Here is a 21,308-nt window from a genome sequence, read left to right as displayed (position 1 = left end):
ATTGGTTTGCTCAGTTCCAGAGCTCTGTCTTTCCTGTCTCGGATGTGACACCGAAGCAGTCACCTCAACCCACAGGAATGGGGAATGGAGAGGGGAATGGCTGGGCTCCACGGACTGTGGTCCAGTGTCTGCTGGCCCTCCTGTGTCCCTCAGAGCTGAGTGGACGAGCCAGAGCAGGCAGGTGGTCACTCTCTGTGTCCTTGCGGCAAAGTGGGAGCAGATGCCTTGGGCCAGCAGTGGGGATGGGTGGAGATGCATGCTGACCATGTGCAGGGAGGAAAGGTGGACTCCGGCATATGCCTGCGTCCCACCTCCAATGCAGACACACAGCCCGGGCAGGAGCGCACCTCTGGAATATTACTGGGTTGTGGAAGAAGAGGAAACACAGGTCATACCTTCTGCGTGTCCCTGATTTTCCTTCGCAGCTCGTTCTGCTGGAAGTAGAAGTCTGTTCTGGTGACAACTTTCTTGTCTATTTTGCTCTGCCCTTCGGCCTGGGTCACGATGGTCTCCCTGCGGCTCACAGCCAGCTCCATGTCATGGATCATCTTCTCTTGCTGCTTCAGCAGCTGCCTGTGCTTGACCTGGGGACCAAGAAGGAGGGGCTGGGCGGGACCCTGCTTAAGTGAGAGTGGCCAGCCCACCCTCCCTGGGTTGTCTGCTTTTGACATGGCCAGTGAAGTGTCGGGGATACAGAGAGGGTCATAAGGAGTCTGGGAGACAGCCCTCACTGATGGGAGAGGTATGAATATTCTCACAAGCAGTACAGAGGCAGGAGAAGAGGAAGGAGAGGAAGGTGGCGGGTTCTACGGCAAGTGTGTTGAGAGGCAGGTAGAATCTTTCTAGATTTCTGGTTAGCTGTGCCACCACTAGGTTAACTGGTTGTGACAGGCAGTGACATTGGAAGAAGCTGGATAGAGGGTCTGCAGACGGAGGCTGAGGGCTGGGGGGTGTGAGCATAGACCTTGGAGGTGCAAGGAGACTTCTGGAACCACACGAGGATTTGTAGCTAGTTTAAATAAGTGTATGAACGTGTAGCATGGATGAAGATGATTTAATAGAAAGGGGGGGGGCAGGACTCAGGAGATGGCTCAGTAAAGTGTTTGCCTCAGAGGTGTGAAGCTCTGGCTGTGGTCCTCAGAACTCACAGAAAGTGTCAGGTGTGGCTATGCACACTTTTAACCCCAGTGCTGGAGGGGTGGTGACGGGAGGAGACTTGGGGCTTGCTGGTCAGCCAGTGCGATCTAATTGGTGAGCTCCTGGCCAATGGAGACCCTGTCTCAAAGGAAGTGACCAATGTTCCTGAGGATGTCCTCTGACTTAGTCTACACACACAAGCACACAGGAGTGCACACACATGAACACACATGAATGCTCACACACAGACAAGCATACACACACATATATAGGACAATAAATAAATGTCAGTGATTGACAACACCTACACTGCAGAGACGGGCAGGGCCATGATGTGTGTGTGTGTGTGTGTGTGTGTGTGTGTGTGTGTGTGTGTGTGACATGCGCAAAAGCCATCTGACAGACCCCCTTAAAGTTGAGAATTTACATGTAACTTTTGGTAATCTAGATTCCAGGAAGGGGGGTTGCAACATATTTACTTTTATGTGTCCATTTGATGGGCCTAAGGGCAGCCCAGATCCGGGTGCATCCACTAGGAGTCTGCAGGGGAGATCAGCATGTGCACTGGTGGACTGAGTCAAGAAGACCCACCCTCTCCAGTGGGGGTGCCTGGAAAGATGGTGGAAGATGTAGCCCCTCAAGGCTGGGGTGGCATGCTTTCCATGCTGGAGCTGATGTGTTGGGATGAAGCTCACCACCCGTCCCTTCTCAGTCTTTGGATCTCGGCTGACAGATGGTGCTGGCCCTCCTAGGTCTCTCCTGGGCCATCATTGTGTGCAGGTGCGTGACTGACAGCATGGAGCACGACTGTACACACGCCTTGTTGGGTCTGCTTCTCTGGGGAACCCTCACTGGTTCTGAAAAACTCCACTCAGTGCAGAAGGAACCGGGAACAGGGGGCAAGTGACAGACAGAGCTAGGATCACAGGAGGCACAATTTAATGGGGACTTGTGAACAGAGCATGCCTTGGGTGGCCACATCCCAAGGAAGTAAGAAGAGGTTTCTGTGCTAAGCTAGGCAGAGGTGAACAGCCAGATGAACGAACCTCACCAACTACTAACATCGATTACCAAACAGCCTGGGGGTGGGGACGCTGGAGAGATGGCTCAGTTGTTCAACAGTGCTTGCTGCTCTTTGATCCCCAGCACCCAGGAACCAGGAGGTTCACAACTGCCTGTAACTCCAGCTTCAGGGAATCTGATGCTTCTTCTGCGCTCCTTGGGCTGTACTCATGCGCACATACCCCCGCGCAAGTGCACACACAGATAGACACAATTACAAATAAATAATTTAAAAAATTTTGAGACAGAGTCTCAATATATAGCTCTGGCTGTCCTGGAACTCATTCTGTAGACCAGGCTGACCTTGAACTCACAGAGATCTGCCTGCCTCTGCCTCCCGAGTGCTGGATTAAAGGAGTTCGATACTATGCCTGGCTCAAAATAATAAAATCTTTCCAAAGAAAGAAAGAAAGCCCATGTGTCAATGGCTCACCATGGCATACCATGCCCAGCTGATGGGCTCAATGACTTCGTTTGTGCTATAGGGTTTGGAACGTTGCCAGGGTCACCTGGTTGGCAAGAAGGCAGTTATGACTGAGATGGCCTTGGTTATGTCGGGCTGGGTCCAAACCACCAACGCACATAGGTCATAGCTGAGGTGGCCCACACTGGTCTGTCACAGCTGAGGCTGGGGTCACATCTGTGCACGCTGGTTTTGTGGAGGTGGAGGAAGCCAAGCCATCTGTCTGTGTGGAGGGAGGCCACTGACCCCTGTGGGGCTGACATGGCAACATGGCACGCAGGGACCTCGGCTTTCCCCCCACCCCACGGAGGGGGAGCTAGTTCGAGGCAACAATCATACGATTTCTGTGCTTTTCTTTTGAGACAGGGTCTCATGTAGTCAGTCCAGACTTACTTTGTATTCTCTATGTAGCTGAGGATGACTTTGAACTCCTGATCCTCCTGCCTCCACCTTCCAAGTGCTGGGATTACACAGGTGTGCACCACCACATCCAGCCTGCCTATGCTTTGAAAATTCAATTCAATTGAGTATTTTAATATTATTTTTGAAGCAGGGTCTCACTATATATTGAGGCTGGCCTTGAACTTGATATCCTCTTGCCTCGTTCCCCCTGGATGCTGGGATGGATTGCAGGCGTATAGTGGTACTTGGCTTTATGTTTTCTTTTATGGATGCTGGGTGTGTTAGTTACTTATTTTCTTGCTGTGACAAAATAGCGGAGCAAAAAGAATTTAAGGGAGGGAGGGGCTCATCTGGCTTGCACTTCTAAGCAGCCCAGTCCGTCACGGCAGGGAAGGGAGCAGGGCCTGGGCCGGCTGCTCACCACATCCACAGTCAGCAGTGAGTGCTGCTGCTGGCCTCCCTTTACTGAGTCCAGGACTCTAGCCTGTAGAGAGGGGGGCTCACAGCTCCGGTGGCTCTTGCAACCTCAATTAGCCTAACTCAGATAATCCCTCCCAGGCGCTAAACGAATCTAGACGACACCTCACAGGTGTGCCCAGACACTGTCCTCCAGGTGACTGTGGGTCCTGTCAAGTTGACAATCGGTCACACTGGGGATCAAATCCTGGGCCTTGAACATGCACGCAAGTGCCTGACTGCCAAGCTACCTGCTAGCTCAGCACACGCCTCAGAGCTGAAGAGTAGCCCAACAGCCTGAGGCCTTTACATAATAAATGCCATTGGAAAGGCAATGCCATTTTGGTTAACTGATCTAGTTGTTTTTTATTTAACATTTTCCTCTTCTGTGCATGGGCGTATTCCCTGCATGCATGTCTGTGCACCACGCACATGCCTGGTGCCTGTGGAGGCCTGAAGAGAACATCTGGTCTCTGGGGCTGGAGTTACAGAAAACAGTGAGCGGCCACATGGGTGCTGACAATCAAACCTGGGACCTCCGGAAGAGCAGCCATAACTGCTAAGCCATCTCTCCAGCCCCTAACTGCTCTTATTTTTATCCCTAAGGTCTTGAACCTTAAACTGACGATCACTTGTGATTTAGTTGTTCTTAGCATTAGTGATGTCTACTGCTCGTGAGAGATGGGATGAGGCACCCCCCTGAGCCTTAAAAAAAAAAAAAAAAAAAGAGTTGTTTTTGTTGATTTTGCTTTTTGAGACAGGGTCTCACTATGTCACCCTGGCTAGCCTGGAACTTGCTGTGTACACTAGGCTGGCCTCGAGCTGCTGGGATTAAAGATGTGCACCACCACATCAGCCCGTATGAGGTTCTCGTTCCACAGTTAGATCAGTGGGCTGGGAAACTGGGTTTTACAACCAGTATTTGAAAATATCAAAGAGCCTTGACTGCTAGGAGTCACAATAAAACAACATGTTATCAAGTGATGTGCATACGATCACATGTCCTGGCTAGTGTGGGATTACTCTGCACAATACAGACAAAAGTCAGGCAGACCCTGGTGTGAGGGGTGGGTGGTGACACAGAGCCTGTGACCATGGAACACAGTCACTGTGCAGCAACGGGTCCTCCCCAGGTATCTCACCTGTTGCCACTGGCAGGGTGGCTCAGTGGTTCCCGATCTGCAGCATCCCCGCCACCTGTGCCCACTGACACACTCACCTTCATCCTGTGGATCTCGGCCTTCATGGCACGGATCTCTGTCTGCCCGGTCTCAGAATCCACTGAAGCACGCATCTCTTTTGCCAGCTGGATTTTTTTCTCCCAGAGCATGATCTGGTGTCTTTAGAGGCAGGAGAGGCAACGTCAGAGCCAGAGCAGTGTGAGCTGGGGTGGCAGGACCCCCACCCCCATTCTGCCCAGAACTGTGGCAAACGAAGCCACAAACTCTTTACTCAGGTTCCTTGAGACAGGTGGGGAGGAGAGGAAAAGAGGGAAGAGAGAGAAGGAGGAGGAGGAAAAGGAAGTGTTAAAAGAGGGAGAGGTGAGAGACTGCAGCTGGGGAGATGGCCCCATAGGAGCAGCTAAGAACACAGGCTGCCCTTGCAGAGGGCCTGGGTCCAGTTCCCAGCACCCGTGTGGCGGTTCACTACTGACTGTAACTCTAGTTTCAGAGACATCCTTAAAAGAGAGAGAGATGGGAGGCAGCAGGGATGTATGCCTTAGGAACTGAGAATGTACATGTGATTGGAAAAAGTTGGATAAAAAAGTCCAAAGGCCAAATAGTTCTGGCAGGAAGCTGTCCAAATGTAACCCAGAACACATGCCCCAAAGCCACCACCGTGTGTGTGTGTGTGTGTGTGTGTGTGTGTGTGTGTGTGTGTGTGTGTTATGTGTATTAATGTACAGACCTTGTCAAATGGCAAGAAACACATTATCCCTTCTAGAGCACTCCTGTCAATCAAGGGGCCCCCTCACGGTTTCCATGGGAGAGGTATATGTGTGTGCAAATCTGTGCAAAGACACCATAACAATGCCTCAAAGGGAATGGTTTTGCTACAAACAAAACAAGAAAGAAATATATCTATGTAGCAGTCTCTTGTGATGAGATTGGGGATTAGTGACAGAGCACATGCCTGGCATGTGCAAGGTCCTAAATTCTGTCCCCAGTACACATGCATATGCCCACACGCACACGCATGCGCACGCGCACACGCGCACACGCACAGGTACGGAGCAGAGTTGTTATTACATGTTTTCCCTTTCCCAGTGTTTAATGTGTGTATAGCGGTGGTATGCACCTGTGCACACACACACAGAAGCCATAGGACATCTGGTTTCCTGCTCTATTATCTGAGTAGTCTCAGGAGACAGGTCTCTCATTGAACCTAGAGCTAGAACACATTTCATCATGCTGGGGTTATGGACACACTTGACCATGCCTGGCTTTTTATGTAGGAGCTGGAGATTGAACTCAGGCCCTCATGCAAGCACCCTCATCCACTAAGACATCTCCCCATTTTCTCTTTTCTACTCTCAATAATTTGTCATAGTGTAAAATGTTTGGGGTTGGGCTTATATATTACTACCTTTTTTCATAAAAATAAGATATACTTTATAAAGTTTATCCCAAAGAAAACCACTCGATATCCAGAGGTAACTGGCTTGGTTGGTAGTTGCTGCCAAGGGGTATTCTACAGATCTGTACGGCAACTTTCTGTAGTTCTCTGGGGTCCACAAAAGTGGCCTTCAGAGCTGCTCCCCACCAGTGGTGCCAATGTTTGGTGGCAATGCCCACAGAACCATGACGGGCCCGGTGACACTGAGCACCAGCACACAGTTGAGCCCTACTCACTCTGCCTCCACTAGGCTGTTGAGGAGGGTGGTCTTTTCCTCACGGAGCTGCGTCAGCTTTTCTTGCATTTGGATGGTCTCCTTCTCTGCAGCCTGTGGTGACCGAGGAGAGCTGTGAGGAAGGCTCAGGGCTGTGGCCCCTGGAGTCCCTCAGGACTGGCAAGGCCTTAGACCGGCATTCCGATCCCTCCACAAGCCCCTCTAGGGAATCTGCCCGAATCAAGGATGTGTGTGCCACAGAGAGAGCTGACTCGCCATCACACCCTGCCAGTGACAGAGTGTGCAGTGGGCGGTGCCGACCTTCAGTGTGCGCACGAACTCTGTCTCGGCCACCAGGTTGCTTTGCTGCAGCTGGTCTGAGTTGCACCGGTTCTTGTCCATCAGCAGGTTGAGCTTGGTCAGGTCGTTGTCCAGGTCCTTCATGTGGCGGTGGATCTCCTTCTGTTCTCTCTTCTCTTGCTCAATCTTGTCTGTGGGAGGACAGGCAGGTGGGGGGGGGGGTGCTGGAGGGCCAAGGTCCTCGGCAGACAGCAGCCACACCCTCCTGTGGCTCCCCTCCTGCCCTGTCTGACTCAACCACGTGCCCCTCTATGGAGAGGAGGCTGGTGTCTTCCCGGACTTTGTTTCCCTAAACTTGGTCCCTGGAAGGACCTCCTGCTGCAGACGCACAGGTGGAGAGCAGGCGGGCGGAGCTCAGATGCTGTGGGTATCTTAGCAGGCCCTTTGCCTCCACCACCTGGCCTCAGGGCAGGGTGAAAAGGAGAAAGACAAAAGATGTTCTTGACATTTTGATGGAAAAAAAAAGAAAAAAGAAAAAAGACACCAGGGTATGTGACCCATACAGTTCTGCCCTTTCCCCACCAGTATCCTTGGCTGGCTCAGGGCCAGGTCTCTGGATGTGCCTATCTTTGCTGGTCTCATCCCTGTGTGTGTGTGTGTGTGGGGGGGGGGGAGCTTCGCATTCCAGCCAGCTCTGGCTTCCCACAGTGCTATTCACTGCTGGTGCCAGGCAGCCTTGCACACTCCACTTGGCTGTGAGTAACCAAAGGCTGTGAGAGGATGTGATGGGATCGCTGGGAAGGGGGCAGCCGCAAGGGCCCCGGATCTCCAGGCAGCATTTAACTGGCTCTCCTATCTGGACCCCGTGGGACCCAGGATATCTCAGTAGGGTGCCATGTTGGTGGTGACCCAGGAAGGACATCCTGGCAGGCCCCTGGTGAGGTCACTGAAGGGTCACTTCTCAGCACAGGGACAACCCGGAGGGATCCACCGTGCTTCTGAGGTCTGTGGGGTGGGAACCAAGCGCTCTAACCAGTCAAGGGCAGGAGTTGAGGAGGCTGGCTGCATTCGTCTGAGTTTCACAGACCTCTGAGTTCCCTTGAAGAAGGAGCATTTTGTTCCCATCTCCCACAGACCTCAGGAGTACAGGTGGATAGCACCGGCAAATTAGATGGCTTTAGAATTTTCGTGGTTTGCTTTGTTTTGAAACAGGGTCTTCCTATGTAGCCCAGGCTAGCCTCAGGCTTACAGCCTCAGTGCTGGGCAGCCCCTCCCCCACGGCTCACTCTCTACGCGGAGCTTCTTTTGCTCCATAATGTGCAGCTCCTTGTTAAGTTGGTCCAGGGACACCAGCTGCTCCTCGCGTTCGTGTGTGACCTGGACCAGTTCCTGCTGCAGCCGCAGCCACGCCATCTGCGCCTCAGCCACTCCTGCGTTGTTCTCCTCACACAGCTTCGACAGCCTTTTGATCTCCAGCTCCAGGGGTCCAGCTTCTTCCCCCTGGAGGGATTTAATCAGAGTGCAGCGTGAACCTCGGTAGCCACAGGTTTGCTTTATTATTATTAATGTGTGGTGTATACGCATGTGCACAAGTGCGCGTGCGTGCGTGTGCGTATGGCCACAGAGGTGAGAGTTCCATGTTGAGTGTTATTTTGCTCAGACAGGGTCTCTTGGTGAATCTGGGATTTATTGACTGGTTAGACTGACTGGCCAGCAGGCTGCAGGGATCCTCCAGCCCCCACCTCCCCAGTGCTGGGATTGGAGTTACAAACTGTCATGCTCTGTTTTTACTGTGGGTGCTGGGGTGGAACCCAGATCCTTATGATCATGAAGCAAGTACTTTACCGACTGAGCCAGCTCCCCACAGGCCTTCTTTTGGGGTGGGCTATGGAGAATCATGAATTCAAGGCATTTACTCCAAGGGCTCAGACAGTCCCCAGGAGTCCCGAGACTCCTTTCACTGGCCTTGAAGTCCCAGGTCCTCGTGGGCACAGCCTTTGACCCGAAAGGAGACTCTGTATACTGTCCTCTGACCTCAGACCATCAAGGTTTATGGCCAGCACAGGGCTTCCCTGACAGTGTGCTCTTCTTGAGGACTTGAAGCCCATGGTAGGTCCTTAGGTTACAGGTGCCTGAGTGACCAGGTAAGAAGACACTGGGCCCTCAATGATTAAACCACTTTGCCTAGTGCCGTAGTAAGTCCAGCCCACCACCCGTGTTGTGTGTCTGTGTCTCACAAGCCACGAAGAAAATCAAAAGAACCCAGGTGCGTAGCACACGGCCCTCAGAAGCCCAGGCTGCAGGATGTCAGGTTCTAGGGTCACCTGGGCCACACAGTGACACCCTGTCCCACAAAACAAACAACAAAATCAAAAGAAGGCTCATGCCAGACGTGAACGATGTGGAGTTCAGGTCCCGGTTATAGAAGTGGGGAGTAGCTGTGTCACCCGGCCCAGCCTAGACCCTTTCCTTTCTGGTCTCGTGCAAGAAACAGTACGATGACCGCCATGGTGGCTGCAGCCTGGAGCGCGCACACATAGCCACCTCACCAGTGGGATGGGGAGATGAAAGGGGGGTGCTTGCTGTCTGCGAGCACCCAGGCACGTAGCTCGGAGCCCAGGGCAGTGCCTCACCCCCAGCACAGACACTATCTGCTCCAGCTGCTTGTTGAAGAAGTTGATGAGACTCTGCTTCCTCTCGATGAGGATGGTGCGCCGGACGATCTCGCTCTCGCTGTTGGTGATGAGGTCATTGAACCGCTTCACCTCTTTGTCCAGCTCTGCCAGCGTCTTCTTGTGCATGTCTACCTTGCAGCTGGTGTTGGTGATGTCCAGGGTGGCCTGAGCAATGTCGCCGTCAAGTTTGGAAAGATGTGTCACCTGAGGGCATGAAGGGCAATGGGTGTGAGCGTTTTCTGCCACTTGAATGGGCCCGACTGCTGCTTCCTTGACACTCTACATGTATTCTGGAGTGATCCCTGCATGCAGTCACCAGGAAGCTAATTGGCCCTGTGTCTTGAGAACCTACAAGGGGCCTGTTTACACATGGAGATGGCCTGCGAAAAATAAAGCTGGGTGTGGTGGCACAAGCATGTGATCCCAGCACATGGGAGGCCGAGGCGGGAGAATCTTGAGTTCAAGGCCAGCCTGGGCTACATAATGAGTTTGAGGTCAGTGTGGGCTGCAAGAGACATTCTCTCTCTCTCTCTCTCTCTCTCTCTCTCTCTCTCTCTCTCCTCTCCCTCCCTCCCTCCCTCCCTCCCCCCTTTCTCTCAAAAGGACAAAAGGGGGGCTTGTTCATGTCTTTCTTTCCTTACAGGTTAGCTTCAAACTCAGAGACCCATCTGTCTCTGCCTCTGGGCTGGTTCGTATCTTTAATCCTAGCACTTGGGAAGTAGAGGCAGGAAGATCACTATGAGTTTGAGACCACCCTGGTCTACATATTGAGTTCCAGGCCAGGCAGGGTTATATAGTAAGATCTTGGAGGGAGGGAGGGAGGGAGGAGAAAGAAGCTGTCCATGCTGGGTTTTCTTTAGAAACAAGCAGAGTGTAAGTGCAGAGGAGAAAGTGTTGAACCATGGGTGATTCTGTCACAAAGCTAGCCACCAGACCACCTGGAAGCCTACCCTTCCTCCAGTGTTATGTTATGTACACCCTCCCATACCCCCACCCTCCCAGGCCCCCACCCTTCCGTACCCCTTAGGAGAGCAGGGGTGGGGTCACATGCCACAGATCTCTTTAGCCTGACAGACACTGTCTCATATTCTTTTTTTCTTAAAGATTTATTTATTTATTATGTGTACAGTGTTCTGCCTCATGTATGCCTGTATGCCAGAAGAGGGCACCGGATCTCATTAGAGATGGCTGTGAGCCACCATGTGGTTGCTGGGAATTGAACTCAGGACCTCTGGAAGAGCAGCCAGTGCTCTTAACCTCTGAGCCATCTCTCCAGCACCCCCGTCTCATATTCTTATGTAATTAAAACAATTTTTTTGAGATAAGGTCTCACTGTATAGAGCTGGCTGGCATCAAACCCACAAAGATCCACCTGCCTCTGCCCCCCAGGTACTGAGATTAAAGGCGTGTGTCATCACCTTTAGCCTCCTCTTATATAATTTTTAATGGTTGTGCAGTGCGCAGTAGGATGTTTCCTGACCCCTTTCAGATTATGGCATAGTCTTCCTCTCACACTATGATTGGGCAGAATACACTACCTCTGACACTACCCCCTGTGACCCGTGGAAAGCATCCTGGCCTCCCCGGAACTCCAGGACCTCAGCTCTGCTTCTGAGTTTATAATGAGGTCCTGCATTGACACCCTTCCCCGCTTCCCTCTGCACTAGCCCCAGACAGAATCGTGACTGCCACCCTCTGATCCTCTTCCAAGATGGGACCCTTTCCTGCCCCATCCGTCACCAGTGCACAGGGCTTTTGAGTATCCAGTGTCCCTTTTCAAAGGCTCCACTTCAGTTGGAAAACCACAATAATAAGTAGTTGTTAGCCTAAGACTCTTTACTGCCCTCTGGTGGGAAGAGGTGGGGATAGTCCATGCCCAATCTAGGAAGGGGAAGGGTGGGGGCCTGCCAACAGAAGACCTTAGGGGACAGGTCTAGCCTGTGCAACAATGGGACCGGGCAGGCTACTTCACACCCACCTCGCTCCTTAGTGTCTCAAAGGCACCCGAGACACCTTCTCTTCTGCCTGCCCTGCTCTCACGGGAAGGACTTGAGCCACGTCGGCCTGGACTTTCCAGGCAGCCTTGTCCCCTTCCTTGTACAGTCAGGTCAAAAGTGTGTGCGGAGTGGGAATGTCGAGGCTGCTGCCCTTTCAGGAGGCCAGGTGACAAATAGCCACCATGACAGGAAGCAGCAGCGGTAGCAGGTCCAATCCTCTGCCACCTTCAAGGTGGCAGGAAAGACAGCTGAGCCCCCAGGGCCCAAGGCTGGGCCCGAGGCCCTAGTCAGATGGAGGATCAGGTTCTCAAGGGAGCTGGATTCAGGGGTTAACTGCAGAGACACCCCTATCTAAGCCTGGATGGACCCCTATGTTCCTCATCTCCAAATTCCCAGAAGGACAGAATGAGAGAGCCTGGGCTGGGATCACACAAGTGGAGCTGAAAATGTGGGGAGTGGATCTGTACTGGTTCAACTGATGGTAGAAATGCAACCTGGCCAGGTCCTGCCCCTCTTCCTAAGACTGTGCGGTGGCAGGGAGACAGTGGCAGAGCAGCTCCTCTGTGGGATGTGTCCTCAGCCTGACACAGCACTCCCCGGGCCACCAAGGGCGGAGATTCTAGCGGGATCCCCCATATGAAGAAGCAAACAACAACAACAACAAAGGAGCTGGGCGTGGGGGCTCACCCGTAACCCCAGCATTTGAGAAGCAGAGGCATAAAGATGACCATGGGTTTGACGCCGGCAGGGACAACACAGTGAATGCCAGGGCAGTTTCAGCTACAGAGTGAGACACAGTCTCAAGAAAAAGAAATACTCAAGTAGTGAGTTGCTTTCCCAAAGGCAGTCTCCCATGTAGCTGAGGAAAAAGCAAGGCCCTAGAATGAATTTTCAGGTGTGCGGTGCTCCAGACTTTGGAGGTCAAAGGCACACTGCAGGCCTCCCGGGCAAGCCGGCCTCCTGGATGGTGGCTTCTGGCCAGGAGCGGTGGCTTAGTAGCTTGTCCTCAGAGTGTAGACATTTGCAGACCTGGGTATCTGTGCAGAGCTGCTCAAAACGCTGAAAACCCCCTAGTCAGCCTGAAGCCTCTAACAAGAGACTCATCAGTCATGCTCTCCTGATGAAGCTCATGCAAATCCGAAGGTCTGTGTTGTTGAAGAATGGGGAACAGCAAGAGCAGATGTGTTGGTGTTGTCAAGTAAAACGAAAATTCAGTGAGTCCCAAACTTAATGCCTGTGCACATTTCTCTCTGTGTCACAGGTCAATGAAACTAATAAAAATATAAACAAATGAACTTAAAACCAGATGTTTAACAAGAGTGCAATGTTAACATGAGTGTGTGAATGAGGGAGGGTGTGTGTGTGTGTGTATGTGTGTGTGTGTGTAAATGTGTGCAGAAGGGAAGAAATCTAGAAGTGTTTCTCGAGCGGTAGAACTACGGCATCTATTGTTTTTATTATGTCTTTCTGTGTTCTCTCCTTCCTTTCTGCCCCCTGCCTTGGTGCTGGAGACAGAACCCAGGGCCTTGTGCATGCTGGGCAAATTCTGCAGGTGTTCAACAAGAAGACAGTGTTAGCTGGATCTGTCATCCCAGCTGCCAAGAGATTAAGGCATGACAATCACAAGTTAGAGCCTAGCCTGGGATACAGGATAAGTTCAGGTCAGCCTTGGCAACTAGTGAGACCCTGTCTCAAAAGAAAAAGCAGGCTTGGGGAGCTGGGGAGGGATGCAACCCACTGTTCAGTTCTGCATTCCATCCCCAGGGCCTAATAAACTGGACATGGTGGCCTGGGCCTATAATCCTAGCATTTAAGAGGAGGACGCAGGAGGATCATAAATTCAAGGTCATATATACATATATATTTGTGTGTGTATATATATATATATACATATATGTGTGCATATATATATACACACACACACATAGTAGTAAGTTTGAGGCTAGCTGGGGCTACCTGAGAAGAAGAAGGACAAAGAGGTCTTTCAGTGGTATAACATTTGCCTAGCATGAGCAGGACCTTAGACTCAATCTCTAATATTACAGGAACTAAATTAATTAAAATACATTATAGAGTTGGGTGTGGTAGCTCACATCTTTGATCCTAGCACTTGGGAGCCGAGACAGGCAGATGTCTCTGAGTTTCAAGGCCAGCCTGATCTACATACCAAGTCCCAGGACAACCAGGACTACACAGAGACCCTACCTTCAAAAAAAAAAAAAAAAAAAAGCAAAAATAAGTAAATTATAGAAGTCTCCCTTTGACAGCTAGAAACTAGGTAATGAGGGGCCACCCCAGGGACCCCTTGCTCACATGCCTCTGGCTCCAGGCCAGCCCCTGCCCACTCAGCTAGGGGCCACCTACCAGGTTGGTATTTTCCTTCTGCAGCTTCCGAAGAAGCTGTTGAAAGTACATGGTCATCTTGCTGGAGGTCCCATGTTCCTGCAGCTTGTCCATGATGGAGGCATCCATCTTTTGCCGTAGCTCCTGCTCTTGACGGACAGCCTGGCGGGCAACCTGTAGTTCGCTCATGACCGCTGAGTGTTCCTGCGAAGGAAGAGCCACGGGGAGGATGTGCCTGGGTATACCCTGCTATGGGCTGGCTGAGAGCAGATGCCTGCGGTTGGGGGCCATGCCTCACCACGTGGCCCTTGTTCAGCATTTCCTCGGTGTCCTGCAGGGCAAGCTGGTAGGTGTTGAACTCGTTCTGCAGGGCCTCTTGCTTGGTTAAGCACTGGGTGGTCATTTTCTGTACTAGCATGGCTTCTGTCTCTGAGCGGTTCAGGAGGCGGGCCAGGTTCTCATTCTTCTCCTCCTCCTTCATGATGGACCTCTTATAGGCTTCGATCTCACCGTCTATGGACTTGATCTGATGCTCACACTCCCTGCAAGTCCAGAAGAGTAAAGCCCATCACAGGCTGGACACCAGAGAATCCGCTCAGAAGACTCTCACTGAGTGGATTCCACATATGGAGGAATAATTTTGGGCACCAACTCTTTTTTAAAAAAAATATTTTATTTATTTACTTACTTGTATGTACATTTGTCTGTGTGAGGGTGTCGGATCCCCTGCAAGTGGAGTTACAGACAGCTGTGAGCTGCCATGTGGGTGCTGGGAATTGAACCCAGGTCCTCTGGAAGAGTAGCCAATGCTCTTAACCACTGCGCCATCTCTCCAGCCCAAAGCGCCAACTCTTAACTGCTATTTATTTGTGTATGTGTATCTTCCAGTTTGCTTTTCTGCTGCTGTGGTAAAACACTGACCAAAAGCAACTTGGTGTGTGTGGGGGGGAGGGAAACATGGTGCAGTCCATCATCAGGGAAACTCAAGATGGGTGCGTAGAGGCAGGAACTACAGCAGAGGCCATGAAGGAACGCTGCTTACTGGCTTGCTCAGCCTGCTTTCTTACACCCACGACCACCTGTGCAGGTGTGGCATGGTCTGCGATGGACTAGGCACACTCCCGTCAGTCGTTAATCAAGAAACAGACACACCCAGGAGCTAATCTGATGGGAACAATACCTCCTCAGCTGAGGTCCTCAGGTGGGTGTCTCTAGTTTGTGTGAAATTGACACAATCCAACCAGTACAGTGCGTTTGTGTACGCAATGTGGATGTCTTCCTCAGTCCCCTCCACCCTACTTTTTAGTGTATTATTTATTTATTGTTGTGTACTCATGCATGTGTGTCATGGCACATGTGTGTCTTTTCCCACTGAGTCGCATCTGTGGCCTAAATGTGTGGTCCAGGCTGGTCGCAACATTGTGATCCTTCTGTCTCTGTCTCTTGCATATTCAACCAGCATTTGCCACTACATCTGGCATATATATATATATATATAGACAGGGCTTCTCTGTGTAGCTTTGCACCTTTCCTGGAACTTAATCTGTAGCCCAGGCTGGCCTTGAACTCACAGAGATCTGCCTGCCTCTGCCTCCCGGGTGCTGGGATTAAAGGCGTGCGCCACCACCACCCAGCTTTCATATTTTTAATTAAAAATTTAAAATTATTAATTTTTTGTGTAGGGCCAGGTATGAATGCCACAGAGCATGTGTGCAGGTCAGAAGACAGCTCTGGGGGCCAGTTCTCTCTATCAACCATGTGGATCTTGGGGAGTGAACTCAGGTCGTCAGACTCAGTAGCAGGTGCCTTTTACCTGCTGAGCCCTCTTGCTGGCCCCCCCTTAATTTCTGAGACAGGGTCTCTCATTGAACCCAGATCTTGGTGATACAGCCAGGCTGGTTGGCCAGGGAGCCCTAGAGATCTTCCTGCCTCTATCTCCCCAGTTCTGGGTTTTTAAGTGTGCACCCTTGTCTGGAGAGGTGGCCCAGTAGCTAAGAATAGTGGCTGCCCTTCCAGAGGACCCAGGTTCGATTCCCAGCACTCACATGGTGGCTCATAACCATCCATAACTCCAGTTCCAAGGGATCAGTTGTCTTTTGGCCTCTGTGTACACTGCATGCATATTGTACAGACATACATGTAGGCAAAACATCCCTATACAGTAGATAGATAGATAGATAGATAGATAGATAGATAGATAGATAGATAGATAGATAGTTTAGTCAGGTGGTGGCACACATATTTAATCCCAGCATTTGGGAGGCAGAGGCAGGTGGATCTCTGTGAGTCTGAGGACAGTCAGAGCTACATAGAGAGACCCTGTCTCCAAAAGCCTTGCACCTGGCCGTCTCACATGGGTTCCGGGAGATTGAACTCAGGTCTCCACGCTTCTACAGCTAGCACTTTACTGACCAGGACATCTCTCCAGCCCCTGACAACTATCTTCCAATGTGTCAACAGGACCACTGATGGAAACTGCTGAGAACCCAAGTTTACAGCTCTTTGCTGTTATGACTATGAAGAGAAAGGGATGAATCCAAGGGCCAGGTATTGTGCTGGGGAGTTGGAGTGCCCATCTTCCTTAACCATGATGATGTCACCCTGTGCTAGATGCTCATTAGGTAACCTGTCCAAAGTCCATAGCTCACAGTGTGCCTGGGGCCAACAGTGGGGTCCCACTTAAACTTCTTTGTCCTCCATGGCATGCTACTATAGAAAAGCTCAAGTTTTAAAAACACAGATACTGAGCCTGGCTGGGTGGTACAGGCTGGTCATCCCAATTATTCCTTGTCTCAGAAGTGACCTAGTGTGGTGGCACACACTCATAATCCCACACCTAGGAGGCAGAAGCAGGATGGCCATACTTTTAAGGCCAGCCAGGTCTACAGAATGACGCCTGCCTCGGCAAAGATAGATAGATGATAGCTAACTAGCTAGATGATAGATGATACATGATAGATAGACAGACAGACAGACAGATAGGTAGACAGACAGACAGGTAGACAGATGACAGATGATACAGGATAGATAGATAGATAGATAGATAGATAGATAGATATAGGATAGACAGATGATAGATAGGTAGATATGGATAGACAGATGATATAGATAGATAGATAGATAGATAGATAGATAGATAGATAGATAGATAGATGACAGATGATACAGGATAGATGATAGATAGATACAGGATAGACAGATGATAGATAGATAGATAGACAGATACGGATAGACAGATGATAGATAGATAGATAGATAGATAGATAGATAGATAGATAGATAGATAGATGACAGATCAAAAATTAAAAGAGAGTTGAGGATGTAGCTCAGTGGTAGTGTACTTGCCTAGCATACATGAAGTTCTAGGCTTCATGTCCAGAACCACTGAACAAGCAACTCCCCAACACATATATCCTGGATTAACAGAAGTTGAATTTTTTTATTTGTGTGTGAAGATTTCTTCCCTTTCATCCTGAGAAGTCTAAGGGCAGTATCTTACCTTTCTTATTTAAAGCAAGAATTTTAAGAGCCCCACTACAAAGCCCTGGATGGTCTGTAGCTAAGTGTAGACCAGGCTGACTTTGAACTCACCACCATGCCTGGCCAGACTTCCTTTAAATCTTCTGAATGTAGAGCCAGCTCCTCCGCAGCCACAGCCAGCAGTCAGTGTCCCGCTAGGCAGGCTCACACTATTTCATTTGTTGGTGTCATTTTTGGAAACAGACTCTCAGTATGACACCAGGTTGGCCTTAGATTCCTAGGCCCGAGTGATCCTCTCAAAAGATTACTTCCTGCTCTCGGGGCCTTGGCTGCACTAGAGGCAGAGGCCCATTTACTGGGTACGCGTGCAGGTGTGCACATCTGTTGCTAAAGTCTCCACTTGACATTCTGTGAGTGCATATTTTAAAATCCAGGGTACTGGCAGGGCATGGTGGCACACACCTTTAACCCCAGCACTCAGGAGGCAGAGGCAGGCAGATTTCTGTGAGTTTGAGGCCAGCCTGGTCTAGAGAGTGAGATCTAGGACAGACTTGGCTACAGAGGGGGACTGTCTCAAAAATAAGCAAGCAAAACCACAAAATACAAGATACTCTGCCCACAGTTTAATTCGTGTGATCCTAAGAGGTGACAGTATGTAAGACGTCAGGGACTTTGAGATGCCACTGGGGTGTGTGACTGTCACGGTCCTCTCTGGCACTGCCTACAGATGTGTGTTCTTTGGAGTCCTGGCTTGATAATGATATGGAAGAACTGCGCAGCACCTAGCAGTCAGAACAGGCCCAGACTCGGCCTGCACAGCAGCCTATAGTCACGATGTGTGGCCGCAAAAACCAAAAGAAATGGATATTTTTAATCCAGTATCATCCACATAAAGACGTCTTGTGTTTTTGTTGGTTTGTTTTTAAGTGAGCAGTCATACACACCTCAGACTTTTTGTTCCCGGCGTGGGGCTTTGTGCATGCTAGGCAGGCCATCTACACTAAGCTGCACCCCGGCCTTTATTTGTGTATCCTTGGCTGTCCTAGAACTAGCACTATAGACCAGGCTGGCTTTGAATTCACAGCGGTCCACCTGCCTCCACCTCCCGAGTGCTGGGATTAACGACATGTGCTGCCGCCACCGCCCAGCACCTCTGGCTTTTATAATTTCTTTAAACAATTAAAAATGATTTTTATTTGTGTGTGTGCACCAGTGTGCACACACAGGTGTCTAAAGAGACCAGAAGAGGGTGTTGAATCTCCAGGAGCCAGAGTGACAGGTGGTTCTGAGCTGCCCGATTGTGTGCCGGGGACTGCACTTGGAGATGCTGGAAGCCCAGCACGCTCTCTCTTTTTTTTTTTTTTTTTTTGGTTTTTCGAGACAGGGTTTCTCTGTGTAGCTTTGCGCCTTTCCTGGAACTCGCTTTGGAGACCAGGCTGGCCTCGAACTCACAGAGATCCTCCTGGCTCTGCCTCCCGAGTGCTGGGATTAAAGGCATGCGCCACCACCGCCCGGCCCCAGCACGCTCTCTTAACTTCTGGGCCGTCTTTCCAGCACTTGGCACCGAGTTGGCCAGCAGCAGCCACTCTTTCCCTCGGAGCTCAACCTCCGTGGGTGCTAGGGTAGAGAGGACCAGCCAACAAGCCGCGAGCTGCCTTCAGAACCGAATTCCCATCACTTGGGTGGTTCTGGTTATCAAGGCAGCAAGCGTCTCCGGCCCAAGCGCCACCCTGTGTGCCTTCCCTTTCAAGGGTTTTGGCAGAACAACCCAGAATGGCTGGGGAAGGGCTGGGGTTTCCTGCTCAGTCAGTGAAGCTGCTAATCAAAGGGAGACCTGTCTCCCACAGACAAACGTCTCTTTTGGACATCCTGCCTGGAAACCTGGCCTGCAGACTTGACTTCTCCCAGTCCCGGCACTGAAGGCTGGAGGTGGGCAGCGGGGCCCCAGTGCACCTGTGGGGCAGCTCCGTCCCCGGAGCGGTACCTGAGCGCGTCCAGCATGGTCTTGTACGCCTCATTCCGGTGCTTCATGCCCACTAGGCTGGTGGTCCACTGCTGTAGGATACGCTTCTTCTCCACAGCGATGATGTCAATCTCAGTGGTGGCCTGCAGATGGTGGGACACAGACACAGCAAATGGCGGGAGCCACACTCTGCCCCCTGCCTCCCCTCCACCTCAACTTCCCTTTTCTGTTTGTTTGAGACAGGGTCTCTCTGTGTAGCCCTGGCTGTCCTGGAACTCACTCTGTAGACCAGGCTGGCCTCGAACTCACAGAGGTCCGCCTGCCTCTGCTGAGATTAAAGGTATTCACGACCACACCTGGCACCTTTAATATTTCTTTATCACAAACACACAGAGGGGCAACAGGAAATGGGACGTGGCTTTGAAGAGGCTGGGTCTTCCATGGGGTCTCCAGGCAGTTTTTAGGGCTCAGTGCTGGGGGCAGAGGAGGACTTTGTCAAATATGACAGGACACCCACTCCACACCAATGCCGAGGCCTAGTGGATGTCATGGACAGGGCTGAGGTCACCCAGGCAGGGGAGACCACAGGGCCCACACCCCTGCCCCTGATCAGTTCTTGCCCAGGGAGGAGGTGTTTGAGTCGAGAATGCCCAGGGCCTCCAGGAGGGCATCTGGCCTCCTTGTGCTGGGGACCAGGATGCAGAACCAGACTGTGGGACAGGTGGGGCAGGAAGTCCAGAGGGAGAACACGCAGGGTTCGTTCCTGTGGAGGCCAGAGGTCAGCTTGAGGCGTCATTCCTCGGGAGCCATCCACCTGTTTTTCTGAGGCAGTATGTCTCACTGGCCTGGAACATGCTCATCAAGCTAAGCCGTCTGATCAGAAAACCCTAGGGATCTTCGTATTTCTGTCTCCCCAGTGCTGAGATTGCAAGCATGCCCCATCACGGCCAGATTTTCATGAGTGCTGGGGATCAAATTCAAGTCCACGTGCTTGAGTGGCTTGGCATTTTATTGCCTCAGCTATCTCTCCTCGCCACAGCCTGGCGTTTTTTAAACACACACACACACACACACACACACACACGTACTACACACACACACACACACACGTACTACACACACAGCACACACACACACACACACACGTACTACACACACAGCACACATACATACATACACACACACCACACACACACGTACTACACACACAGCACACATACATACATACACACACACCACACACACACACACACACACACACACCACACACACGCCACATCTCACACACACACACACACACAGCACACATACATACATACATACACACACACACACACGTACTACACACACAGCACACATACATACATACACACACACCACACACACACACACACACACCACACACACACGCCACATCTCACACACACACACACACACACAGCACACATACATACATACACACACACCACACACACACGTACTACACACACAGCACACATACATACATACACACACACCACACACACACGTACTACACACACAGCACACATACATACATACACACACACCACACACACACACACGCCACATCACACACACACACACACACACACACGTACTACACACACAGCACACATACATACATACACACACACAGCACACATACATACATACACACACACCACACACACACACACGCACACACACGTACTACACACACAGCACACATACATACATACACACACACCACACACACACGCCACATCACACACACACACACGTACACACACACGTACTACACACACAGCACACATACATACATACACACACACCACACACACACACGCCACATCACACACACACACACACACACACACACACAAATGCTATGTGCACACCTGCGTACTCACTACTTTAGAAGTAAGGTCAAACATTGAGATGCTGACAGTCGCAAGGCGGGCCAGGAATCCTGGGTCCTCCCTGCCTGTGAGTACTTCCCATTTTCTCACTGGTTCACCTGAGCAATGACTGTGTGTGGCTGAGGGCCTGCCAATGTCTGAATGCTGGGAAGGGGAACTGAACGGATGCTGGAGACTTTGCTGAAGACAGAGGCAGAGGTGCCAGCCAAGAGGCCAAAGGAGGAAAGGAACCCTGGTGGGCATTTATCAGGAGTCCGTGGTCACCTTCAGCTACAGAGCAA

At 51.1% G+C, this 21,308-nt stretch overlaps 1 protein-coding gene across 1 annotated transcript in view; it reads right to left on the bottom strand.

Annotated features, from left to right (window-relative positions):
* The window catches only part of Ccdc40 (coiled-coil domain containing 40), a 46,446-nt gene that overhangs the window by 4,168 nt on the left and 20,970 nt on the right, over positions 1-21,308 (bottom strand). Inside the window, exons 10-18 of the mRNA XM_059272243.1 lie at positions 19,130-19,251; positions 13,964-14,207; positions 13,687-13,869; positions 9,284-9,529; positions 7,937-8,150; positions 6,672-6,841; positions 6,373-6,464; positions 4,740-4,860; positions 396-584 (exon numbers count right to left, since the gene is read on the bottom strand). Of these exons, the coding sequence (XP_059128226.1) occupies positions 396-584; positions 4,740-4,860; positions 6,373-6,464; positions 6,672-6,841; positions 7,937-8,150; positions 9,284-9,529; positions 13,687-13,869; positions 13,964-14,207; positions 19,130-19,251 (1,581 nt within the window). The remainder of the gene's footprint in view (positions 1-395; positions 585-4,739; positions 4,861-6,372; positions 6,465-6,671; positions 6,842-7,936; positions 8,151-9,283; positions 9,530-13,686; positions 13,870-13,963; positions 14,208-19,129; positions 19,252-21,308) is intronic.

This window comes from Peromyscus eremicus, chromosome 8a, assembly GCF_949786415.1.
Source record: "Peromyscus eremicus chromosome 8a, PerEre_H2_v1, whole genome shotgun sequence".
NCBI lineage: Eukaryota > Metazoa > Chordata > Mammalia > Rodentia > Cricetidae > Peromyscus > Peromyscus eremicus.
Note: the sequence above shows the minus strand (reverse complement) of the source record. Positions and strands in the feature narration are given on the sequence as shown.